At 41.9% G+C, this 26656-nt stretch overlaps 2 protein-coding genes across 6 annotated transcripts; both read left to right on the top strand.

The window, feature by feature from the left end:
• The first annotated feature begins 5401 nt into the window (after positions 1 to 5401).
• LOC119210309 (eukaryotic peptide chain release factor subunit 1) lies at positions 5402 to 12216 on the top strand. 4 transcript variants are annotated; one of them, XM_037460155.2, is made up of 11 exons: positions 5402 to 5557; positions 5907 to 6017; positions 7258 to 7433; positions 8108 to 8247; positions 8373 to 8511; positions 8638 to 8828; positions 9713 to 9842; positions 9932 to 10105; positions 10210 to 10274; positions 10364 to 10511; positions 11477 to 12216. In XM_037460155.2, exons 2-11 carry the CDS (start codon positions 5932 to 5934, stop codon positions 11557 to 11559), a joined length of 1332 nt encoding a protein of 443 aa, XP_037316052.1. In that variant the 5' UTR covers positions 5402 to 5557; positions 5907 to 5931; the 3' UTR covers positions 11560 to 12216. The 4 variants fall into 4 exon arrangements, with proteins under 4 accessions (XP_037316052.1, XP_062416672.1, XP_037316054.1 ...); XM_062560688.1 differs by having other exon boundaries at positions 9713 to 9846; positions 9936 to 10105; XM_037460157.2 differs by having other exon boundaries at positions 5410 to 5553.
• Positions 12217 to 13540: 1324 nt separating this feature from the next.
• Positions 13541 to 25906, top strand: fbxw11a (F-box and WD repeat domain containing 11a). 2 transcript variants are annotated; one of them, XM_037460153.2, is made up of 14 exons: positions 13542 to 13693; positions 15807 to 15911; positions 17742 to 17798; positions 18115 to 18334; positions 18662 to 18848; positions 19029 to 19119; positions 19763 to 19900; positions 21310 to 21428; positions 22231 to 22480; positions 22693 to 22811; positions 22898 to 23008; positions 23099 to 23177; positions 23709 to 23873; positions 24073 to 25906. In XM_037460153.2, the coding sequence occupies exons 1-13, from the start codon at positions 13655 to 13657 to the stop codon at positions 23868 to 23870; spliced, it is 1677 nt and encodes a 558-aa protein (XP_037316050.1). In that variant the 5' UTR covers positions 13542 to 13654; the 3' UTR covers positions 23871 to 23873; positions 24073 to 25906. The 2 variants fall into 2 exon arrangements, with proteins under 2 accessions (XP_037316051.1, XP_037316050.1); XM_037460154.2 differs by lacking the exon at positions 15807 to 15911 and having other exon boundaries at positions 13541 to 13693.
• Positions 25907 to 26656: the final 750 nt, after the last annotated feature.

Genomic DNA, 26656 nt, shown 5'->3' with positions numbered 1-26656 from the left:
GCGTGCGTGACAAGATTTGAGATGGACCTGATTAATCTGTTATGATAACACAACCTGGGATTTCCTGTGGCCACAAGGTCACTATAATTCGGAATAGTCATACTGATCTCTTTATGATCAGGATGTCGTAACTCATATAATAATAATAAAAATAAGAATAATGATACAAATGTCGGTGCTCAAGTCCTAAAAAGAAAAGGTTTCTGATTCAATGTCTTATTGTCAGTGGAGAGTGTTGTGTTGTCACATTTTTGTTGTCATTTTTATACTGTCTATGGGCTAAAATATTTTTTTAAACGCCACACAACTTGCCTTTCTCGTGTTATGTCCAGGTGTTTGTCTATTTTCAGACGAGTAATGCAGAACAGTTAGATTTTAGCACCAAAGATTATGCCATTCTTTTTTTTACTAAGAGAAGAAGTCTTCACAGAACGAGCGAGGATGAGACTGGATTTATTTAGTGACTCTTAACCAACCAATCTCTCCTTCTACCTTGGCTTTTGTTGTAGTTGCTTTCATTTAAAAAAAAATTCTGTAAGTGTCTCCGCAGTGACCCTCATGTTCGCTCCAGATCAACAGCTACTACTGACTTATATAACAATTAGAGAGCAGACTTGTTTAATGCTGTGAAACGACTGGCGTGGTCCCGGTCACTGAGGACGGACACATCAGCTCTACTGCAAATACATACCAACATACATATTGTAGGTTTCCACCAGAAAGACAGATTTTAGTCATGTTATCTGACACTGCCCCCCCACTGAGCTCGTTTTCTAAATACAACCCACAGGATTATACATATACTTTATATAAATAAATACATGCAGAGAGAGTATTCAAGAATTATTGTGAGTAATATAATTTTTCCTCTGAGATGCATGCATGTCATCAGAATGGCATTTACTTTTGATCATTCCCATCATCATCCCTCACAGTAAGCTCGCCTTGCCAGACACGCCTTTGTCTTCATTTAATATGCCGTATTAAATCCATTTTACTGATAATGGCCCTTCTGTAGTCAATTTGATTAATGCAGCTTGAAGAAAATCAATTTGCCCCCATATTTCTCCCCTGTTTCATCCCACCTTCCTCTCCCTATCAGTCTATCTGTGAGGTTGTCATGGTGGGGACTCCAATATAACGATTTCAGACTGGTTTAGAGCTGTGCTGCATGAGTGACGACATGGATTACTGCATGTAGTGGAATTGTTGGTATGAACATTTTTTGGCAGCAGCGTAACAACCAAGACCTCAGCATCTGTGGTGCACATAGAGATACCACCAGAGTAAATGCTACGGATTCATCTGAAAACAGCACCACCACGCTTCATACTAATTTAAATTGATTTGACATATTTACATACTTTACATTATACAAATATTTTCTACCAGTCACAAGCACGTAGCCATCAGACAAAGAACTGCAGTGTTTATGTGTTTGCTTCCATTGATGGAACAGTTGTTGTGTAACATCTGCTATGAAAAGGTTGTTGCATCCACAAATATCTATTTTCCTGCATGTACAAATGTTTACATTTGTTCTGTTTTCCCAATAATAATTGCTGGCAAAGAGGATATTTCATCAAGCTCTGGGAAAGATGTGAGATTGATGGGAGCGTGTGATAATCTCTCCTTTGGGGGAGGGATGGGTGGCACACAGGCTTTATCAACTGCTGCAGCAAGATCCTCCAACATTTACAAGTAGCACCTTTTCATCTTTACCAGTCTGCATCACAGTAATAGAAAATGTGGCGACAAATATTTTTAAAATCTAACTCAAAGTGCAAAATACACGGAACTCCTTGATTCCCGGGCCGTGAAAGAATATTGGATTATGTGTCGGGTCAGTGAGTGCTGCAGCCGGGCCTCCTGGCCCATATTACCTTTGGGTTTAACCCCTTTCCGATGCATCATTAAGATTGACTGTCTGTCTTGGCCTCTAAATTGAGGTTATTGGTCTTAATCCACTGCACTGATAAACTCTTAATAGCCTGCAGTGTGTTGACTTAGGGCATGTCTCACCCTATGCCTCAGAAGCCCTCATTTATATTTATGTCAACCTCGATCCCTCCATTCTTGATTAATCCACTTAATATTAGGACGCAGATCTGTAAATCTGCCTCTGCCTCTGTGGAGAGAAGTAATACAGCCAACGATGTGGCAAGAATTTCAACTTTGAGACATGGAATAAAAAAAGAAAAAGGAAATACACCCAAACACCCTTCCTACTGCATCCCACATCTCCTGCACTTGCATCAAAACCAAAAGAGTCACAGTGGTGCAGCAGATGGCTGGCAGCCATCCACAGATGTACATCCTCCTACCCTACAGCGCGTCCTAAGAAGACTGTGGAAGAAGCCATAAGCAAGCTATTGAAGTGCTGACGATTACGATGCTCTTTTTCACTCGGGGAGGACTGAGAGCCGGAGAGACAGACGCAGAGGATATACTGTACGTGCTGCTTCATTCCCCGCGAGGAGTTCAAAGTTGTTCCCGTTTGTGTCAAGAGCTGCAATGCACACCGAGGGGCAAGTTAAGTCATATCACATCAAAGGTTTGACATGTCAGTGACCAAATGATTCTGAATTCTTTTTTAATGTTTCATCTTTATTCCCTTTTGACCAATTTGTACAGGCCCATGATGGCGGCCCCTCTCTGTTAAGCAGCTGGGAGAACTTCCATGTCAACGTGGTTATAGATTATGCAACCTCTTTTTCCCCACCTACATGTCTTACTTATGACAAGCAAGACTGTGTCCTTCAATACCTCTGGGGGTCACACCTGCACTCATCCCTCTCTCCCCTCAATGCTTCTTAGCAGATGGCAAAAGCTGGGGAAGTAGAGCCTTGTGACCCTGGTGGCATCTGTTTTGGGTCAAACTTTCAATAAGAATAGCTCCTTATTGCCCGTGTCAGAAAACATATACAAAAAAACGCTTCCTTTTCAGATCACAGACCATTTATCACCCCTAACATGACATAATTAGCTGCACAGGTAATGAAAGTAAAATTAGATTTTGAGGTTACAGTTTTAAAGGTGTCTAGTGTCACGATGCTTTAGTCTATTGTTTTATCTTTTAAAAAGTTTGAAAAGTTATTACAAGACAGGATCAGAATCTGTTGATTTATCTGATATGTTTTGAATTGTAAAACACAAATAAATAGTGTTTAAGTATTGTTTCAATGTGGGTCTATAGGATACTTGAAGCTCTCTCAAAGCACTTAAACACAATACCACATTTTTACTTAATGAAATGTACACAATTAAACATCTCTCCAGCTTCTGGGATTGTGACAATATGTTGGATCTGAAAGGGAGTGAACCCCAAGATGTAACCTGCCGATTAAATTATTGCTGAAATAACAAATACAGCTTCTTGTTATGCTGATGATTCAACGACCTGTCGACCTTCCCTGCTCATCAGAATGCTCATGTGTGACGATCAGGTGAAATGAGCAATAGCGGCCCTGAGCAGGACAGCTCCAATCCACAGTACAGCGAGCACCATTCATCTCCCAACGACGGATCATTGCAGCCGTGATGGTCGACGGACGTTGATACATTGGCGACGATGCTGGTGATGGTCAGAGGAAGTCGGTGGCACACGCTGTTATATCACTTTTTCACAAATAAACTCACAAACAAAGCTGTCCCTGTGAGTGTCAGATCCCGACAGAAGCCGCCCCCCCACCTCACCAGAGAGGGGTAATACAGCAGGGAGAATCGATGGGTTTCTTGCATGCACAAACAGATGTTTGGTCTGACAGCAACAATCACAATTGCCTAAACATACAGACTAATATTCGGCATATGGCAACATTATGAATTGAATTCCACAATCACTGCAACATATACACAACAAGACCACACTTATGAGCGTCCCAATGAGTGATCTGAAAATCAAGAAGCTTAAGGGAGGGGATGCTCCTTTTTCAACTAACGAAAACAAGAAACACAAAAAAAAAGCCATTTATTTTTCCTAAAATCAATGCTGCCATCTAGTGGTGGAGAAGTGTACGTGTCATAGTATTCATCCACTGCTCCATGTAAAAGGAAAAACGCACCGCAGATTTTCCATTGAACGCTTGAAAAATTGATGAAGAGGAAAACAAATATCTAAATTGTGACCTTTCTATATTAGTCATATTTTCTGTTTTTGTGGTCTGTACAGTAATACTTCTTTATGTCTGTAAGTTCCATCTTCTTTCACCTGTAAAAGTGTCATTGTTAAAAAATGTGTATATTTCATAACCCACCATATCTACTGAATGCTCAGTACTTACTGCACGTGTCACAGAGTGGCCTGCACTATAACGCTTATTAAGGACTCCACCACATTACACACCTCAAGCCTACGCAAAGCTCACCCAACGTCTCACCATATAATTTGCATCTGCATCATCCAACTCAACAACAGAAAGTAATGGAATAGCTGAGCCTCTTGGTTCTTTTTTCTTTCAAATCTTCGACACCGCCAGCCACACTAATTGGACAGAACATTATCTGGTTTGAAAGAGGCAATTTAGCAGTTTGAGCGCTTTAATTTTGGCAACACTCACAGAATAAACGTATGGCCAACCCCTACTTACCTAAACATTTAAAAGAAAATGCATATATGAGTAACATTCTCAACAGGTGTTGCATCAAGAAATAGGGTATAGTAGGTGGGGGAGTTAACGCCAAATGTGATATAACATATAATATAATGTAATATAATGTAAAAAAGTAAATCCTGCTGTCATGTTGTTCACTTCAATTAAATTGTTAAACAATATCTCTGACATTTTGTTTACTCACTGCTGGGTTGTGAAGGTCAAAGGTTTCTTTCATTGCACAGTATTTAAGCCCACTGTGGGTTGGTATGAATGTTAGTCAAAACTTAAATAAGCAGGAAAGAATTAAAAAACAAGATGAAAAGGTAAACTTAGTATTTAAGGACATGTCGTTGTGTACATGCTACACAAGGTTTGCTTCCAGATTTTTATACTAGGTAAATATGAAGATTACAATAACAGCCGGTGTGTGCCTGAGGTTATCAGGATAACACGTTTGTGAAGTGGCCAGCAGGTGTCCCTCTTTACAGTAGACACAATAAGTTTGGTAATACAATACGTATGTTATAAAGCCCCCCTAGTCATCAGCTTACGTCCAAACCATTATACGTAGCTGTAAAATCAATGTCTATATCGATTTAGTACAGCATGCTAATTCAAAAGAAGTATTTGTGTCGCATCACACTAACTACAACTCCCACGATTCACATTCAATGACGTCCACACGACCTCTAAGACGTTTTTTTGTTTTATTAGCTCCTGTCCAATCGCTGCCTCACTTGTATGATTGACGTACTACCAAAGCGCTGTCATTGGTTACTATGTGGTTTCCAGGAAGTGAACGCCACAATTCAAACCACCTCCCACATGTGAGCTCTGTCGTTAGCACCACGCGTAGCGTGTGGAGGAGAGAGAAACCGGTCGCGAAAGGCAACGTCACTGCTCGGACCACCGATTCGACGTAGTGCAGCGGACCGATAGCGGAGCGGCGTTGTCCGAGGCAGGTACCGTACCTGTTCCTATTCCTACAGACAAATACGCCTGAAAATCGGATATTTGCTTTCTAGGAGAACAAGGGGGTGGGAGTAGGTCGTATTAAATAAGAACAGGGTGGACGCTAGGGCCTGGCAGAAAAAGTAGGCCTGCTATTCTCCTCGCGCTGTACTGAGCGGAACAGCCCGGGTAGGGTCTTTTCCAGCCCGGTCAGTACTGGTCAGGTGCCTTAACGGACACCGCGCCACTAGGTCGGAGAGGTACCTAGTCCATCTGAATTTGACATATTTTGGCATACTGTGAATATCGACCGATCTATTTACTAATGGGTTTACGCATATGTTTTGCTTTTCCTTTCAGGTGCTGAAGAGATTACAGCAGAAAGATGGCGGACGACCCCAGCGCGGCGGATAGGAACGTGGAGATATGGAAAATCAAGAAGCTGATTAAAAGTTTGGAAGCTGCCCGGGGGTAAGGAACCGGTCATCGCTGTGAACGGATGCAGTCACCGTGATAACTTTACCCGGTGATGGTGTGAAAGTTGACCGCTGCAACAGCTGGAGATCGGACAAACTGGGCCGAATTTGGGAGGGGTAGCCTTAGCTTAGCTAACTTAGCTTACTGCAGCTAGCTTTGCTAAATGCTAAAGCCAACTCCTATCGCATTTCGCCGCAAACGTTGTGTTAATTTGTATGAGCACACGTGTCGGTTTGTCTGTGTCATGTGTGACATTGTGGGGAATGTTGCCAAAAGTCCCCCGAAGCAACAGCCATTTGGGCGATGTTGCTCGTGAGCCCCGCTAATAGACGTCATCTCTGGAAAGAGGCCGCCATGGGTGTCTTTTACCAAGAAAGCACGTTGATGAGGCCGGCTAGCTTACTGTTGTACGTTTTTCTGTAGAATCCTTGCACACCTTTAAATGACGCTCGCCTTGATTCCCCCCCCCCCCTCGTTGATTATATCACTGGGCTTCTTAATTCCCCGAAGAATCCATTATGTTAAGCTAACGTTGCCTCATGGTGACCGGGCTGCTTAGCCGTTCGCTAAAACACCGGCAACAAAATCGTCGGTCGAGAAGCCTGTCTGACAAGTTGCTCGCCGGTGGGCCCGTTGTGTAATAACTAAACAGGCGTGTAAATGCGGGTACTGGTCGCTTGCTGTCCTGTGCTCCACCGCCTGCCATGTCAAACACGGTTCACCGTTTGCCCCACATTCATCCAGCTGTTGCTACCTGCCTGTATGTGAGCGTGTGTGTGTGCGCGCGCGCGCGCGTGTGTATGCAGTGTCAGCCTGTACTGGTAGGCTTTGTCTTTTGACTGGCAATGAAAGGAGTGTATAGAAGTGGGACTGCTAGAGTCCCCGGCTTCAAGGGCAGATATTGTGTACTGTGCAACTAAAAGCCCATCCCGTTAGCCCCTCAAACTTTCAGACCTCCTCAAGGTGATATTTTGCAACGGAAGTTTGTGTGTTTATAAAATGTTATGAGAGCATGCTGTGTTGTGATGGTAATAAAACAAGGTGACATATGTTTGTTCCAAAGAACTAACATTGACAATTAGTGCTATCCATACTATATATAAGCAGTACCAGAAGTGACTTGATAGGATTGTCTTGTGCTGTTCATGCTGATAAATTGTTTCTGGTTACCTACTGAGTCTACCACCTTGTGTTAATTGTATGCACTAATATTTAATCCTTGCTATTTTTCTAGTAATGGCACCAGTATGATCTCACTGATCATCCCTCCCAAGGACCAGATTTCTAGAGTGGCCAAGATGTTAGCTGATGAATTTGGCACCGCTTCCAACATTAAGAGCAGAGTCAACAGGCTCTCCGTACTTGGGGCCATCACCTCTGTACAGCAAAGACTAAAACTCTACAACAAGGGTATGTCAAGGAATGAAATCCAAATATAATTCTGACGACTCACATGTGACTTTTCAGGGGCAGTTGAAAAGAATGAACTCCTCCCAGAAAAGGCAAAATAGATAATCAGATATAGTGTGTAATCACCATTAGGTCATATGTTATTGATGCAAAGATATAGTTTTAAGTGGGTGTGACAAAGGCTACTCAATAAGTATAGATAACAGAGGCTCAGATGACTGCTCATGAACAATGTTCGGGTACAGTTATTGTGGACTGGAGATTGTATAAATGTTATTGTGCAATATCTTTGCCTCTTTACTCAGTTATATATGTTATATAATGCACCTTCTTAAACTGTCTGATCACCCAGTAAACTAGAGGGCAATGTTTCTAGAATGAGACTTATTTATCATGGCATTGACTTGTGACATATTTTTGCTGTATCCATGAGAGAAGGGTGGCATTACCCATCCATAATGTGCAAACATATTATAATAGAAAGAAATTCCAGGATGAAAACGTTGCATATTTTGTCACCGTATGTTGTGGTATTGCATAACCTCCAATAGAACACCAGTAGTAACATATTTGAGAATATACTCTGATGCTGGCTCTCCTCTCTAGGAACTGAAATAATACATGACAATACTGATAGTTGTCTTACCTATCCCCTGACCTTTGTATATTTCCAGTGCCACCAAATGGTTTGGTTGTGTACTGTGGCACCATTGTGACAGAAGAAGGGAAGGAGAAGAAAGTCAATATCGACTTTGAGCCTTTTAAGCCAATCAACACTTCCTTGTACCTCTGCGACAACAAGTTCCACACAGAGGTGAGAACTTTCTCTTGGTTTCTTTCTTCAATTTTAAACTAATTAATGTATCTTTCAGCATCTATAGTCCACTTGTGTTGTTTCACATTCTCATAATCTGTTCTTTTCAAACTTTTCTCCAACAGGCATTGACAGCCCTGCTTTCTGATGACAGTAAATTTGGCTTTATTGTGATTGACGGTAGTGGTGCGCTGTTTGGCACATTGCAGGGCAACACCAGGGAGGTGCTGCACAAGTTCACTGTGGATCTTCCCAAGAAGCACGGTACTGACTGACTAATGACAAAACATTGACAGTTTTTAACTCCACAAGAGGGAACATTAGAGTTAATTTCTAGTAGTTTGACTTTTTACCTGTTTAATTTAAATTTCATTTTGATCTTTCTCTCAGGCAGAGGGGGGCAGTCTGCACTACGTTTTGCTCGTCTCAGAATGGAGAAGAGACACAACTATGTGAGGAAGGTGGCAGAGACAGCGGTCCAACTCTTTGTGTCCAATGACAAAGTTAACGTTGCAGGAATGGTCTTGGCTGGCTCTGCTGACTTTAAGACCGAGCTCAGCCAGTCGGACATGTTTGACCCAGTAAGTTTGTGTTCTTATGAAAACATAACAATTTTAAAAGGTTCTAACTATGTAATATACCATAAGTATATTGAAATCAATTTAGAAACTAGACACCCAGAACATGTGGGTTCTCAGTTCACTGTTGGCCATATATACCCAAAAAGGGCATTTATTTTTCCCATTTGTAAAAAGGACAAATGCACAACATTATCTAAAAAGTACAAATACACAATTAACAATAAGAATATAAGTTGAGAAAAATGTATCCTTGTAAACTTTAAATTGTGACACTGGAAGCACACATATAACAAATATGTATATTAAATACCATCTTAATAGAAAATGAAAAGCTAATTTAGCAAAGTGAAGAATTTGCATGCTGTAAGAAAAGTTCCAAATTCCTTCTGTGAATGAACTCTGTATTCTTGGTAATTCCAGTGGTGTTGATCCTAGTAGTTTATCCCCACTTATAATCAGTCTTTAAAATGTTGTGGATACAAGTACATTCAAGTACCAACCTAAACCCTATTTCCCCTCACACTGAATAGAACTAAACATATTAATCTGTTGATCTTCAACGACGTGTCTGAAAATGTTACCAGACTTTTATTATCAGCACTGGACAGCAGTTCTTGGGGTGAACTCGACCTACACTGAATTTAATTAACGCTGGTAGTTTTCCAGTTCTCCTGCCTCGTCTTTTGTGGAAACCAAGCCGAATTTGTGGATATTGTCTGCATTTTTCTATTGATGTCCATTACAATATATCCCAAGTTAACGACTCTGTAAAAATACCAACATTTACTTGCAGGGTTTGGTGACTAAGCTTCTGTATTTTAAGTGTGCTTGAAATGTGGATTATTTTAGTGTGTTTTAACTTTTGTGTATGTGTTCTTCCACAGAGGTTACAAGCCAAGGTTTTAAAGCTGGTGGACATCTCCTATGGAGGAGAGAATGGTTTCAACCAGGCCATTGAGCTCTCAGCGGAGGTTCTCTCCAATGTCAAATTCATCCAGGAGAAGAAGCTCATAGGCAAGTCATTCGAACAACAGTTTGAACACGTCATCAGTAATAGCTTATGAAAAGAAGAGCTTTTTTTAAATGGTTGTCCCTCTCTGCAGGAAGGTACTTTGATGAGATTAGTCAGGACACGGGGAAGTACTGTTTTGGTGTGGAGGACACTCTCAAAGCCCTGGAGATGGGAGCGGTGGAGATCCTCATAGTCTACGAAAACTTAGACACCATGCGTTACATTCTACGTGTACATGGTGCAGAGAGCAATGGACTTGAGAACGGTACACGAATCAAACATCACATCTACCATTGCTGAGAAACAGGAGTATATTGAGAGGAAATACTGTACTGTGCTGTCCTTGATGTCTGTTCTTTGTTTTTCCAGATGAGAAAACTTTGTACTTGACGCCAGAGCAGGAGAAAGACAAGTCTCACTTCACAGACAAGGAGGTTAGCGCTTCAAAGGATAGATCCCTGTGAATTGAGATGGACCCTCACCCATCATGCCATGCGCTGCTGACTCTTTATTGTTTTTCTAGACGGGGCAGGAACATGAATTGCTAGAGAGCATGCCACTGCTCGAGTGGTTTGCTAACAACTACAAGAAATTTGGAGCCACGCTGGAGATAGTCACAGACAAAAGTCAGGAGGGGTCCCAGTTTGTGAAGGGCTTTGGAGGCATTGGGGGTAAGCGCGCTGTTGTTTTCAATTGGGTTTAGGACCGTGAGGAGGAATGGATGATGTGTGCAGTTCAGTTGGTACATTATTCTGTGACTTGCTCTTACTTACTTACTTACGTCTTGCTTTCTACCACATGTGCTTTCTTTTGTGAACAGTGTAGAAAATGAGCCGCTCTATAATTGGCCACATAACCCGCTTAAGTTGCTCTACCAAAGTCAATTTTATGCTGAAGTCTGCAACAATTGAGACATTGATAGCTGGGGACATATGATTGCAAGAATTTCACAGGCTATTCATAATTATTTGCTTAGCTCCATATACATAGTGGGTTGTGGCTTGGAGTAATCGGACTTAACAGATTTCATCCACAAAGGATCGATACAAACATTTTATTCTTTGAAGTGCGACGATTTCAGACATCAGCGCCACAAAAGGCATAACGGCCGATGTCCTGGTTGCATATTTGCAAATAACTATAGTCCGGAAAACTTTATTTCAAAGTGATTGTTAGGGTAAATAATCCACATGATTAAGGCCAGTCTGTATTTAGGATACTTGATGTGGATTGTAAAGTCCAAGTAGAGAGGAACTACAAATTATTCATGTTATCAATAAGTTACTTCTCTTTCCAGGGTTTGGAATTCTAACTTTGAGAATTAGAATGAATCACAAAAGCCTTTTCATGCTGATTGGCTCTAGGCTCTAGGTGTGAAATTGTGGGTTATTTTTCTACTTACTTAGTTCTACTACTTAGTTCACTGTAAATGTCCTCATCCTAAAGAATCGATGAAATTAGGATGAATTCCATAAATTCATATGCTTTTTGGATAGAAATACTGCCAGTCAAATAGCTAAAGGTGGGGGGGTAGCTTAACTTAATATGAATTATTCCTTTGATGCTGCTGCGTTCTAATCAAACATGACAAACTGGTCAGTCAACCAATTACCTTTCTCCTGTTTGTGTTCCTCAGGTATCTTGCGGTACAGGGTGGATTTCCAGGGCATGGAGTACCAAGGAGAGGACGATGAGTTCTTTGATTTGGATGACTACTAGGTAGTCAGGGACTGATATTTGGAGAAAAAAAGCAAAGGAGTGTATGAAGAAATGAGAATAGAAAAATGCCACCTCTCTTGCAGCAAGCGAGAGGTGCAACCGGGTTGAGCGTATATGACGGACACACCTTCCAATTTACCTGTTGCATACACAAACTTGCGCCTACATTTCATCTGTACACTCAACAAAATGCATCACACAGGCTGAAGAGGAGTAAGAATTTCTTTCATCCAGAGAGGGAGAAAGCCCTTCCTGAATAAATCCCTGCCTTAGAGTGCTGGTTCCTTCCCCTAGTTGGATTGGACTTGACTCATTTTGTTCATTTTTTTTTCCTCCTCCCCTCCATTTTGAATGAACACAACAGCAAGTTCCCAGAGTCCTTCTCTGCCCCTAACCCGGTCTAAAGAAGAACTTTAGACTCACTTCTCATATATAGAAAATATATTTTCCTTTCTTGCCTCATGTACCTACCCTCTCGCTCTCTCCTCTCCCTTCAACGCTTTCTCTTTGTCTCATTTTTTTTTCCACCCTTTTTTGCATTTCATTTTTTTACTGGTGACTGCTGCTGTTGTATTTTATGAGAGTGGGGGATTTTTTTTACCTGGGTTTCTGTAGAGAAAGGGGGACAAAGTATTAAATTTGAACTGCTGAAAACCATTGCTACCTCCTCATCTGCTGTGGTCTCAATCTTGTGCTGTCTGTCCTATTCCTGGGAACGATGATCTTTTGCTTTTCTAAAATTCAAATGAATATTTTTATAGTCCTGTGTGATTGAAAAGTATACATGAGTGTTTTTTGTTGAATTGTTTAATCAGGCTCCACTTCCCCTATGTTTAAATTCTATCAATTTTAAGTTGTGAAAGCTGGTTTTTTCACATTGTCATGGTATTCATCATTGTTTACCTTGACATAAGGAGATGAGATTTTTTTTAAACTACCCTTAAATTTTTCAACAATCAATTACAAAATTCCGACAGACGTGTTCGATTTCTTTTGTAAATGAATCTCACACCCCAACAATCGAGTTCATTGAAGAACTGCATGTGTCAATGCATTGTTGCTAGTGTTATTTTATGAGATATGTGGCTCTTATAGAAGAATGAGGTTTGGCATTTGCTTGCGTATATTGTGACAAGATGGGGTGAATTATTATTCATGACCCTTGAAAGTGGCGACTTGAGAACTCCCTGAAGAGTTGTTACAGAATGGCCGCTTGCAACGAGCAAAAACTCATCAATTCACAAGATAATCTAAGGGAGTAAAACTGTATTAAGGAGCTTGTGTTGAAGTCTTTGCTTAGGCACCGATTGTAAAGGAAGGAAACACATCCTGCCAAGCATTGAAATATGCCCTGTGACGATTCCATACCACTTCATTTGAATTATTTAAACACAATTTTTTTTAAACTGAAGTGGCCGAAGGTGTTCCCGATAAAGTTGAGCCTGCATTTCTTGGCTTCAGGATTAGCGTTATTGTCTGAAATCAAAGATGTTCACACAGTTCCATGTTTTAACTTAAGTTATCCTGTTGGCTGTATGAGCCACATTTTGGAGGTTGCTTTTGGTGTAACTATTGGGTCATATTTAGACCTGTCATGTTTAGGGACTAAATATTTTATTGCTATCACCAAGCTGCAAGGAACAGACTTGAACACTTCTCAAGGTTTTAAGGAGACAAATTAAATTAAATTTCCAGTAATGCCGCAATGCTAAGATCGCTAACATCTTGCAGCATGTTATGGCAAAACTATACGGATGATTGATTTTTGCCATAGTGTATTCCACTTCAGGATGGCAACAGCATCTTCATCCATTTGCCCTTTTGTTTGGGGGAGTCACCGGGGAAGCCTTGGTAGCATCGCGAGCCAATCAATAAAAAGCGAAGCTATCAAATCACTCCCCCTTTGACAAGATATGTCCAATCAGCGCATTTTTCAATGCATGGGCGTGACCCATTTTCCCCCCACCCACCCCTTTGACACTGCCCCACCAAAGCCGTGTGGTTGAGCGAAGTGAATGACGTCTCTGCATTTGCGGGCCGCCGACGCAGGGCTGGGTTTCCATTTTCAGAGCGAGTTTCGGGGGGGATCGTCAACATGGAGCCGGAGATGGAGGACAAACCGCTGGAATTGATGGTAGGATTGTGTTCGTTTCGGCATCCCGGACATACGAGGTGTTCGGTATCACTCTGAAATCGGGAGAGGCGCCGAGGCTCGATTCGACGGCCGGAATGGGCTGAAGCGGCTTGTCGGGAGAGGTGGTGGTGGTGGAGGAGAAAGGAGGGAGGAGGGGGTGGTGGGGGACCAGAAAACAGAGGGAGGGCCTGAAATTACCGATACATTTCCTTAAGAATACTCTGCATTTCGGCCGGAATAATAACCAAGACCTTTACCCCCGGGTCTGACATGATGCGTGCTTTTTTTGGATGAACCTGGTAAACCGCGGGGGGGGTGGAATATAAACAGTAATGTTCGGTCGTCGGCCGGAGACAGCCGAGGATTCTCGGGGTAGCGTTTCACTGCGGTGACGCTGCGCCACTTTAACTGGGCCCTGCTCGCGATTTAGCCGTCCAGCTAACACAGGCTACAAGGCGATGAACCACGTACATTTTGTAGTATGTTGTTTTATGTTAAGTAGACGACATTTGAATAGACGTGTGTAACAGTTAAACACGTCTAATGGCACTACGGGGTGTTGCTATGATCGCAATAATGCGCAAGTTATCTGTTTATATTTCCAAAGTGCGTAGAAGGAAGTGTATTGCTTTTTCATTCACATAGCGTTACCACGATTAGCGAGGTAGCAATTAGCTTAACGGCTAGCATGCTAAAAAAATGCTAGGTATACTTGGCTTCCATTACCAGACAAAAACAGTCAGTTTGGCAGTGCGGCAAACGCTGTTTTGGTAACCTGAAACACAAACCGTAAACACAGTATCACATTCCTCAGTAGACTGGTCAGGTTCGGCTGGTATATTACATGGTTTTCCTGTGAGATGGTAGGCTACCTAGATAACATAGCACGCTAGGCTAACGTAGCTTGGTGATAGGCAACATTACTATTACCGGGGTCAAAGAGGTCTGAGGGAATACTCAAGTACTAAGATGAGGCGCAAATGTGTATTGTCTATGAACTTACACGATGACAGTCTCCCATTCGTTTGGCACTTTACTCCAGATTGTTTAGTGTGTTATAAGGAAATGGATCTGATGTCTTCAGTATTCATCAGCAATTGTTTTGCCAATTTTTGTCAAAGGGTCTTGTCCACATTCAATACAGACGTTTATAGACCCCGAATAACTATTGTTGAGAGAAATGAAGCGCCGGTAAAGTGAGTCAAAATACCTTTTTGATAAAACCAATTAATGGAGGAGATATGTCAGTTTTCGAATCTTCAATTTGTTGTCTAGGTTTAAATGGATGCTGAAATGGTAAAAACAAAAAAAACAAATGTAACACAGTGCTTACTTTGTCAAAGAATAAGAAAATAGATTTAGTGTTTTATGTAGTAAATTAGAAAAGACCACATACTGTACATGGCCAACAAAAATACAGTTTAGTTTATACATCATCTCCTGTTCTTCTCCCTGAAGAATGATTACACATATTACATGTGTGTAGAGTTTAAGGGTTGTAATCTTATGTAAACATTTTTTAATTTTCTTTTGTTTGTGTCTGGCAATTACTTTTTTGTCTGTGTCCTTCACTATCCTCTCATGAGTGGACATGGCAGAGCAGTGGGTGGTGGTTCTGTCAAAACAAGAATCACAATATTGACAATTACTCCCATTGCCCCTTCCTCTCCTCTACCAGCCCACCCAGTTCATGTCTAATGATGCTCCTGTGTGTATGTTTACCAGTCTGTATCTTGTGTGTGATGGCGTGTGTGTTCCTGCGCTCACTGTGCCAATGTGTGTGTAGCTCTAATACTGGTTTTTCCCCTTACTATCCCCCACCTCCTCCCCTCTTCTCTCCTCACAAACCTTATTTTGGATTTTCTTTCATTATATTTGATATTCCCAACACTTCCCCGACACCCCCACCCGTTCTGTTCCTCACCACTTCCATTCATATACCGATTCATTGATCCATTCACTCATCTTTGGTTTGCTCCTCCCAACTTCCCTTATCATCCTCCCTCCCCTTCTCTTTTTCTTCCCATCTCTGGTCTCTTGCTCTTCTCTTCCTCCCTCACCCTGTGCACTACGTTCTCCTCCTCCCTTCCTCCTTCCTCTCTCTTTCACACAGTGCTCTGTGCCTCGCTCTCTCTGGCTGGGCTGCTCCTCGGTGGCTGAGAGTTTGTGTGCACTCAGGTGCCTGCAGAGCATCCCCTCCACCCGGGCTCACAACCAGGTTCTGCCTCTCTCCTCTTAATTCTGCTGCTCCTCTTCCTCTTCTCCCTTCCTCCCTTGCCATCTACTTCCCCTTCACTTTTCTTTGCCCACTCCACATGACTCCTCATGCCACCTTGGTGCACCCTCACCCTCCTATCTCCTCACCTTCCGTTGTCCTTTTCTCTCTGTTTGAAGCACACTGCTCTCCGGTTCTTCTCTGGTGTGTCCTTAACTCTCTTTGCTTGAGACATTTTGTTTAGCTTCATAAACTATAATTTATTCCTGTATGATTATGTCAAATCACAGTTCTTGCATCTAAATTAGGACCCAGAATGCTTAAAAAGTCTAAATGTGACTGTGCCGTGTAATCAGAAAACTACAAAACTGCAATCTATTCAAAAAGTTGTCTATTTCCAAAGTAATCTAATGTGCGTGGAGTATGGACGCAGTGGTTACCAGAGAATAACCCCTCAATGACGAGTAGCATTTGCTCACCTTCTACCTGGAGATGTAAGGGGGCGAGGTGGGGGGGGGGTCTTTCTTCAAGCTCTGAGCGGCTAAAAGCTTGCTTGCCTGTCTGCCTGGCCAAACCGGGTCTGTCTGTTTTTATTTTTCCTTTATTCTCTTCTGCTCTGCATGATCATAAACACCAGCAAGCCCCATTCTTGGCTACGTGTCCTGTCTGCCGTGGTCCTGGTACTTGACCATTTGTGTGGCTATAGTAGGGCCAACCCCTGATGCTGTGTTGGTTTTTCCATTCACAAGTAGCAGCATCACAAGGTTAAATGGACAACAATACTGACTAAAAGGTGGAATAAGCTTGGGTTTTTCCTTTTTAGAAAGAATAGTCAGCTCAATAGTCATAATTTCTTTAAGATAGGCTCCGGGTTTGCCTGCAAATGGCAACCCTTGGGTCTCTAGAAAGATGAGCCTGGGAGAGCCTAGATCCTATACCAGGTAAAATGACCTGTGCTCCTCATTTCCATAAATAATATATATAAATATATCTGCGAAGAGAGAAGATATCTTTTTTTTTTAAACTGGGCTGCCAAATAAACTAGCAACTATATATATTCTTCACTGTTTGTGTTTCATATTTTAGATGCGCACAGGTTTTATTCGTGGAGCATTTATGGCGTTTCTGTCTATTTACTTCGGGAATATGTTTTGTTCAAGATCTCTAAAATCTAACGTCAGTTACAACAAAATACATTACACAAGAAGTCCCCTAAGATCATAGCAGATCTCCTTGTTGGTTCATTTTGCTACCTGACTGTCCTTGACTCCCAGAGAAGGGTTTATGGTATTTATTCACACGTTATTATTCATTAAGTGTTAAGAGCCAGGTTAAATGTTGAGCAACTCAATATTGCTGTCAGTAAGTGACCTTTGGTTTTGCCTCATCCCTGTCTCTATCTGGGGCCCTTGTGCTGCTTGATGAATGGGGGGACATCTGCTTGCCTCCCCGTTTTTATGATTGTTTGTGTATGCCATGAGAACACAGTTGGATTTTGTTTTCATTACAGTCATGCCTTACTGGCTGGCAGTGACAAGCCCAAGATGCTGGAGTTCAATTTCCTGTCCAGACTTCTTAGTCCACATCACAGACAAGCAAGCGAATAGACTCCTTTCTGTTGCCGTGCTTAGTTTTTTTCACTTCATACGTGTGTGTGTGTGTGTGTGTGTGTGCACGGTTGTTTGTGCGTGCACACCCTTCCTTGGCACCGTGGCACTCTTGTGTCCAGCGCTGTCCACACCGCTTCCCTGGCTCTTACAGTGCCTTTAAACAAGGATGCAAAGACAATAAAGCTAACCCACACTTTGTCTTTGTTTTGTCCTTTTTCTACAGAACATGTCAGAGAACCTCGTGGACGATCTGTCGCCAAAGAAGAACACGGTTATCAAGGTGTGTGTACGCGGGTTTGTGTGTACACGTGGCTGCGTGCGCAAATGGCTTATTTTAATTTACACCATTTAATTTGTTCAAGGATCGCATATCATGTTTAAATTATTGACTTTTTATCTCTTATCAAGAGGAAACTATGCTTCCTTTTTTTTTTTTTACCCTCCACGCAATCACCCACAAAACTGCATATGTCTTTTACTGAGCTTTAACCTTCGGCAATGACCCAATAGAACTACACAAAGTTCAAATGACTTGGGGGATAGTGCTTATTCTACTGTATTAACTATATTCAAATGTTGTTTTGAAAAATGTACAGCTTATTAATGGTCCTGTCATCGGGTCCCGCAAGCGCCCATCAGAGGGGAACTACGAGAAAGAGAAGGAACACTGCATCACCCTGTTTGACCAGTGGTCGGAGGCCGACCAGGTGGAGTTTGTCGAGCGCCTGATCTCCCGTATGTGCCACTACCAGCACGGCCACATCAACTCCTACCTCAAACCCATGCTGCAGAGGGACTTTATCACTGCGCTGCCAGGTACAGGAGTGAATATACAAGCACTGTTTAGAAGAAGCTCATCTTCCCCGTTCACTGTACAGTCAGGTGCACACGCAAGGCTCATCATTTTAAGGTTTTGCAGCTTTCTTTGAAAAATGAAAAACGCTGCATGAGGAAATTGTGGTAGAGAAAATTCGGCCTTTTAATGACGTAAACATATTGTTGGTTTTGTTTGTATTTTAAGCACATTTTGGCATTAAATACCAATAAACACGGATTACGATTTGAAAATAAATGAGCCACAAGTTTCAAACAAACCAACTAGATCAAAACACTCGCTCAGCATCTTCTTTTTCCTCCCTCAAGCCCAAGGCTTGGATCACATAGCGGAGAACATCCTCTCTTTCCTGGATGCACGCTCGCTGTGCTCTGCAGAGCTGGTGTGTAAGGAGTGGCAGAGGGTCATCTCTGAGGGTATGTTGTGGAAGAAGCTCATCGAACGCATGGTCCGCACTGACCCGCTTTGGAAAGGCCTGTCCGAGAGACACCAGTGGTGAGAATGGACTTAGACCCATTTACACATGCACACACAGGTTTAGCAATCCTGAGCTATTTGATTTGATATTAGTATAAAGGGGAGGAAGAGAAGTTTGTTCTTTTTAGTGTCTTTTGTAGATTTAAAAACAATCCCGGTGTAAAAAAGCAGTTTTCATCCTTGTCTCTTTTTTTATAGGGAGAAATATTTGTTCAAGAACCGCACGTCAGAAGTCCCACCCAACTCCTACTATCACTCCCTTTATCCCAAGATCATCCAAGACATAGAGGTAAGAGACAGAGCTTTTCATCTTGGCACCAGAGTTTTTTTGTTAAAAATGTTCTTTGCTGGGTTGGGGTTGGAGGAATAGTCTAGTATCTAGGCCTGCGCTTAAAGGAACATTACTAAAAGGATAATGGATGATTGTTTTTTACCATGCCTAATATAAAGACTGTTTTAACAAACTCCCTATCAGTTTGTACTGAATCCTATTAATAAACCTGCGCAAAACCCCATTGAACGGCACAAACGATGAGTTCATTTTAAATCCTTTTCCATGAATCACTAAAACTCTGTTGGAGTAAGGCTATGAATAGGGCTATCTAAAATGCTTTTATTTTCTTTGTAATAGGACAAATTAAATAGCCGTATGTTATCTATTTAATAATGGAAAAGAAGTAACCTCAAATGTCATTTGTGATCTGGCGCTATACAGAAAATAAAACCTTTGGGAAACACTCAACATTTGGGTGGAGTATAAATGTTGTTTTCTGTTATTGGGAAATGGTTAGAAAAGTCAAAGGAAATGTTGATGACATCTAATTAAAAGCTTCACGTTCATATCACACACATCTTGTTGCTCAACTACAGTGCTTCTCTCTCTGATGGTTTCCTTCTGTGTGTCTTTAACGGTTTCTTCCCCTTTTCTTCAGACTATTGAGGCGAATTGGCGGTGTGGCAGACACAACTTGCAGCGGATTCAGTGTCGCTCAGAAAACAGTAAAGGGGTTTACTGTCTCCAGTACGACGATGACAAGATCATCAGTGGCCTTAGGGACAATTCCATCAAGGTGTGTGTTGAACATTAAGGGGTTGTGACACCACACACTTTATTGTTATCCGCTCAACACATTGGCTCCTCTTGACCTTTCTTCCACAACCACTATATCATTTCTGTCCGTCTACTGTGAAATTGGCCCTCTCATCATTGTGGACCGTCTATAAACATGTGGTGTTCACAGAGCTCATGGAAGCAAAACCCTATTGTCTAGGATTACAGCCGGTAGGTCCTGTTTCTAGTAGCAGGCCCAGATTTACTAAGGCACCATTTTCATCATGTACACTAATGCTGATTAGTGCGTATTTTAACTTGTATCAAGTATCATGTGTAAAACTATTGTAAAGGATAATAAGGCCAATTTTAGCTATTGACGTTCAAAAGAATATTTCTTAACTTTTATTATGTAGAATCACCAGACCGTTTTTTCCCCCTTATTTTTTGTATTGCCCCTTCATTGCGAGGTTTATCAAAACAGGCCAGTTTTCAAGTTTAATGTATTTTTTTTTAAACTCAAGTCCCTCATGCACAATGAAAAAGAAAAACGATAACTTCCAACTTTTTATTTTTATTTTGTACAACCTCAGAGGGCTTTACAATTCATACATCCTGCGCCCTGACCCCCTCACATCGGCACATTTAAAACAACAACAAAAAAAGGATAAAAGAAGACGTTTTAGGGAGAACGGCAGAGGAAGAATCCCTCGCCCGGGATGGACAGTGCAATAGGGGTCATGTGTACATAATACGTACAATACATTCAATGATGAAGGCTGATTTCTATTTTTTTTTCTCACAATGAGCACCAAACTTGCTTCATGCTCAATCTGGCAGCTGTAATGTTTGAGCACGGAGAACAATCTTTCTGAGACTCAGTGTACGCCTGGCCACACACTCCCCTCTAATGGGCTTTGTGATGATTGTGTCCAGCTGAGATATAAAGATCAGGAAAGACTAACACTGACATGTACTAATCGACATCGATCCCATTTGTGCGTGTAAGCTACAGCAGTTTATCGGTTCCCAAGTGTGGACGGAGAAATAGGCACTGGGTGTGGTTGTCTTCCTCCAACCTGGGTTTGTGTGTTCATGAATTGAGCCTGTACTACTGGCTCAGTACGGCAGACACCGAGTCAGAACACACGTTATTTACAAGATAAAAGGGCTCGGCTCCCGACCAGTTGAGTGTTCAACTTATCTGTCTGACCCCGGGGGAGGATGAGGAGGAGGATGATGAAGAGGAACGGGGAAGAGTAAATGTGTCGCCTTATTGTTCTGCAGGCTGGCTCACTCCAAGGCGCGAGCTGAAAGGCTCAGAGTGTACACAACCAGCACTGGTGGAATGAGGCAGAAACACTGCTCTGACTTTTTACTCTTATTCAGTCTCCTCTTTTTGCTTCTGTCCTTTTTTTGTCCCGATAGATCTGGGATAAGCAGTCTCTGGAGTGTCTCAAGATACTGACCGGTCACACGGGATCAGTGTTGTGTCTTCAGTATGACGAGAGGGTCATCGTCACCGGCTCCTCTGACTCTACTGTCAGGTACGTGGTGTTACTGCGTTTATAACGTCACTCCACCGCTTGCTTTTTGTGTCTCTGGTAAATGCCTCTTCACGCGATGTCTGGTGCTCTTTTGGAGCTTCCATAAACCTTTCAAAGCACTGTTTAGAAGTTAGTTCCAAAAATCAGTGCAGTTGTTTTAAAGCCATACATTTAGAAAATACAGGGTGAAGAACTTCCTTTTGACATCAGTTGAGGAACATAATAAATGTGTTTGTAAGCATATTGCTTTGGTTGTTGTAGTTTCAACTTGGTTTCACTTGGTTACTACACACAGAAGCTCAACATCAAGTCTCTGGTTACTTCAGACTTAGTTGTTGGGTGGTGTCCAAGGAAAATGTGACTTCACTTCCTTAGCAACAGCTTGACGAGCACTTTACTTGTAGATTTAGTTGTCCTCTTTTCCAGTGTGTTCGAGACACATGCAGTTCAGACAGCATGCGTCAACTCTCGTTACTCTCCATCGTAAAAACTAATCAAAATAATTCTGTCTGTTTTTCTTTCCCATTACGTTTATTTTCCACTCTCCATTCTACAACTATCTTTTCTTTTGTATTGACAACTCTTCCATCTGTCCTCATCTAATTTTTAATTCCCACTCACTCCTTCCTCCTATAATTATTTTCCACTCTTCTCTTCCCGTGGTAATTTATTCCCTCTCATTCCATGTCCCCATTTTTCCTTCCTGCTTTTTACATTCTGTCACATTGGCCCCCATCATACCGGCACCATGTCAATTCTCCCTTCTGATCCTCTGCCTCATTTCGTCCCTGGTCCTCTGCAGGGTGTGGGAGGTGACAACGGGTGAGGTACTGAACACACTGATCCACCACAACGAGGCAGTTCTTCACCTACGCTTCGCCAACGGATTGATGGTCACCTGCTCCAAGGACCGCTCGATTGCTGTGTGGGACATGGCCTCCCCTACTGACATCAGCCTACGCCGGGTCCTTGTGGGACACCGGGCTGCTGTCAATGTGGTCGACTTTGATGACAAATACATTGTGTCCGCCTCAGGGGACCGTACCATAAAGGTGACGAGAGCCGCGGAGGAGGATTTTGAGACTTACCGTTGCTTCTGGTAGTCGACTGGATTCTTTCTTTTATTCAAAGATAAAACTTAAAATTAAGATCATGTCAAACTTAACTTTCCAAGAGGTTTCTAAGCGGTTGTTTGGTAAGCTGTACTCATCTGAATGAATCCAGGCCAATGTTTGACAAAGCCTTTTATGTTGCCCTTTTGTAGGTATGGAGCACCAGCACCTGTGAGTTTGTGCGCACACTAAATGGTCATAAGAGAGGCATCGCCTGTCTACAGTACAGAGATCGTCTGGTGGTCAGCGGCTCATCGGACAACACAATCCGGTACGTGTTTGACTTGAAAAATGTACATTGTTGATATCTCTTCAGACAGAATAAGCCTGTATTCAAATGTTCTTCTGTTTCTCCAGGTTATGGGATATAGAGTGCGGGGCGTGTTTGCGAGTGCTGGAAGGTCACGAGGAGCTGGTGCGTTGCATTCGCTTTGACAATAAAAGGATTGTCAGCGGTGCCTACGACGGGTCAGTTACACACACACACACACATACACATACACACACACACGCGCATAGACAACATTTTGTTGCGTTGACACATATTTCTCCTTGCAGCAAGATCAAGGTGTGGGACCTGCAGGCAGCCCTGGACCCGAGAGCCCCAGCCAGCACGTTATGCCTGCGCACTCTAGTGGTGAGTTGCTTATGATTACGCCTGTGTCAACATGGCGGACTGACGGGGATCGTGCTCATTTGTCTTCAAATTCAGGTCCTCAAGCCCTGCTGCAATTGGTCTGTGTAATCAGTAGATTTTCATGACATGGTGATTAATAAGAAATCGCAAAAGTCATTAGTAAAATTTCAATCATAAAAAAATAAATAATAATTCCCTGGATTTTATCAAATCTTAACCGTATGAGATTCAAATATGAAAAACTTCCATCTAAATTTACTATTGGTTTTAAATATCAGTAAAATGTCACTTTTTTTTTCTTAAACTAATGTATTTTCTTTTATGATCATCATTAAAGAATAGATCAGTTTGCTAAAACTCATTCTTTTCTTTAATAAAGTCTCTTTTGGGTTCAGTTTTTGTTAAAACCGTTCAGGGAGTTACCTGAAGTTTATTTTTAGTGATCTTGTTTAATTATAACTCATCACAAAGCGATGAACGCTGCATGTTTTTTGAGTGCACGTTTGACATAATGTCCTCTTGTGTTTTCAGGAGCACTCTGGCCGCGTGTTTCGTCTCCAGTTTGATGAGTTTCAGATCATCAGCAGTTCTCACGACGACACCATCCTGATCTGGGACTTCCTGAACGTCTCGACTAATGGCCAGTCGGAGGGACGGTCTCCCTCCCGCACCTACACTTACATTTCTAGATAGCAGGTACAGAGATCCCACTCGTTCACATTTAGCTGAATAGACCCTCCTTAGATAGCCACTGTCTATCACACACCAGGTTGTGTATGTGTGCATAGTTAGAGAATCCTATTCAGCCAGTATGTTGACGCCTGCTGAGAAGACCCTGGTGTGATTGTAGACTCTGTACCCCCTCCCTCCCCCTTTACCCTCCTCCCCCTCCCAGGTGGCACCATCCACTGCACCCTTTCTCGGCGGAGCCCAGGGCTGATTGTTGGCTGATTGGTGCGTCCGTCATGGAAAAGAGCCCCTCTCTTCTCCTTCCTCCTCGTCATCCCTCTGTCCACCTCCCACACTGCCCCTGCCACATCCACCTCCTTGCCCCTTCTGGCAGACCCTTGAGCTTGTGCCCATTGCCTGCCAGTACTGTCACGTGCGCACACGCACACGCACACACACACACACACACCGGTCAACACAAGGATTCCCTTCTACAGAACCAACTCAACTCTCCAAAGAAGTTCACCCTGTACTACTAATTTATGTTTTCTAAAGTACACTAATGACAGTATTAACGAGACCTTATGTAAGTCACAACTTCCCCTTTTGTCCCCTTGATTCAAACGTAAAGCAGTTTTTGCTCTATATATATATATACAAATGTGTATAATATAATATATACATATATATTATATTACACACACACACACTCTCATACAGTCGCACAGTTGGACAGAGGATGACTGGAGCTGTGGTGCGGGAGACAGAGACTCTTTACTCGGCTCTAGGAAAGGAGGGAAGGATGGGACACGGAGGCAGTGAAGGAGGGAGAAATGTGTTGGAATGACTTCCCTGCTCCCTCTCACTCCCTCCCACTCCTCCCTGTATCTCTCTCTAAACCCCCCCCCCTCTCACCCCCCAAGCCCTAACCCCCAGAGATGCACACTCGCTTGGAGTATGGGGGCACACACACTCAAGTTTGTGTGAGTGTGTGTTTGTGTATGTGGACTTGTGAAACGGCAGAATGAGCAGAAGCGTCAGACAGACAGACATGCATGTGAGGTTGCCTTGGATACAGCATCCTGGTAGACCTTTGCTTTTTTTCTCTTTAACTCTTACTTTCTTACTGTTTTTTATTACTGTTATTTTCTCATTTTATTTGCGTATTTTGGTTCTTAGTACAAAAATCATACTAAGCGTAGTCCTTTCTCTCTCCTCCCACTGCCTTTTCCTCATTCTTTCTTCGAACTTTGACCTATGTTCATCTGTCCCTTTCACTCCATCTTCCCTCCCCCATCATCTACGTGCTTGCTTTGGTTATGAGAGAAGCTGGAACTCAAGAGCTCAAATTTAGCTGTAAACGGAGTTGTCTTGTCAAAAATTGTGTTGTATATTAAAAATGATTTTTTAAAGAAAATGACCTTATTGTGAATAAAGTACTTGACAGTGGTGGAGTGTTGAGCCAACTAACATGAATGAGTTTGATGTCTGTCCTTGTCTGTGTGCATGTGGGCGTGGATTTGTGCTATGCTCTTATAACGTGTAGATAAAACCTGATTAGGCCTTAAATTTGTTACTTTTGTACTTCAAACACCCAAAAGTGACTCAATGGTTATGTGTCCCTCTGGCAAAGAAAGTCATTGTAATGTCTTCTTTTTCTCCTGAATCTTCTCAAGAAAACGTTTCTCATCTCAGTCATGAAGGAGTCCTACTTTGTCAAAGTTTGTATTGTTTTATAAAAAAAAAAAGGCATGGTGTAGTATTTTGACAAAAACAATAAGTCTGAGTACAGTGTGTCAATGTGTATAATATGTCTGGAACAGGCTGGAAAACAGTACGTCGCCAAAGGTTCTGGTATAGTCGCGTCATAAAAAGCTTTATCATGTTGAATAAAGTCATTTGTCGAACAAATATTAAATAGTTCAACGCTCAAAGGTTATGTCAAAGAAAAGCATTAACGTTTGTTTAAAAAAGTCAGTGTCATTCTTGACAGGGTCAATTAAGTGCAGTTTGTCCTACAGCTTTATACGTATAAAAATAATTAAATGGTAATATTGCTGTATGCCTAAAACGCATTTATTCAAAGAATTCTGATCCATAGAATAGTGTCACTGTTGAATGTCTAATAATAAGTTAATAAAACGGTCATGTCAGACATTTATCCAAGGGGTATCAAAATGTATTATAAAATGTCCTCTTAAGTCATGTCAAAAAAGATATACTATATGTAGATAGTTGTATTCATAGTAAACCATATCAAAAAGTCATAAAAAGTATGTAAGTTAAACTACAGATAAAAAAAATCTATAGTGTTCTTGGTAAGGGAAAAAACTAATCGTATAGCAGGTTGAAGACATTTCTAAAGTAGCAGTGTATAATTTATCAAAAGTGTGTTGCAAAGAGTCCCAGAATAGGAAGTAAAATAAATCTATATTTCACACCTTCCAGCGGGCCGGTGTGTAACCTTCCTGTCTGTAATCTCCCACTGGAGCGGTTAAGAAAAGGAGCTGTGCTTCTCCCACACAATGTTTCTTTTTTAAATCTTTATTGAACATTTTTCCAATTCATAAATGTACAGACATAGCTCACAAATATACATTCCCAATAAAATAAATATATATACATTGAAAACGCAAGTCAGATAAAATAAAATGTTGAATGTCATAAGTTCAGTTTGTCTCAGGGGAGCTTCTGGCTCTTCTCCAACGTTTTCCTCCCAATTCCTGTAACAATAACTTTCACCACCACACTGCAGTCCGTGACAGTCTGCTGTATCACCACGGCACACCTGGCACTACAAAGATGACGAT

Source organism: Pungitius pungitius, chromosome 2, assembly GCF_949316345.1.
Source record: "Pungitius pungitius chromosome 2, fPunPun2.1, whole genome shotgun sequence".
Lineage (NCBI taxonomy): Eukaryota > Metazoa > Chordata > Actinopteri > Perciformes > Gasterosteidae > Pungitius > Pungitius pungitius.
The sequence above is the reverse complement of the archived record's forward strand: the minus strand, read 5'-3'. Positions and strand labels throughout refer to the sequence as shown.

Coding starts and splice junctions, on each gene's coding strand:
- fbxw11a (XM_037460153.2), top strand. CDS start 13,655: ATGGAGCCGGAGATGGAGGACAAACCGCTGGAATTGATG. Junction 19,120..19,762: donor AGATCATCCAAGACATAGAG/GTAAGAGACAGA, acceptor CCTTTTCTTCAG/ACTATTGAGGCGAATTGGCG. Junction 19,901..21,309: donor TTAGGGACAATTCCATCAAG/GTGTGTGTTGAA, acceptor TTGTCCCGATAG/ATCTGGGATAAGCAGTCTCT.
- LOC119210309 (XM_037460155.2), top strand. CDS start 5,932: ATGGCGGACGACCCCAGCGCGGCGGATAGGAACGTGGAGATATGGAAA. Junction 10,106..10,209: donor GAGCAATGGACTTGAGAACG/GTACACGAATCA, acceptor TTGTTTTTCCAG/ATGAGAAAACTTTGTACTTG. Junction 10,275..10,363: donor CTCACTTCACAGACAAGGAG/GTTAGCGCTTCA, acceptor TTGTTTTTCTAG/ACGGGGCAGGAACATGAATT.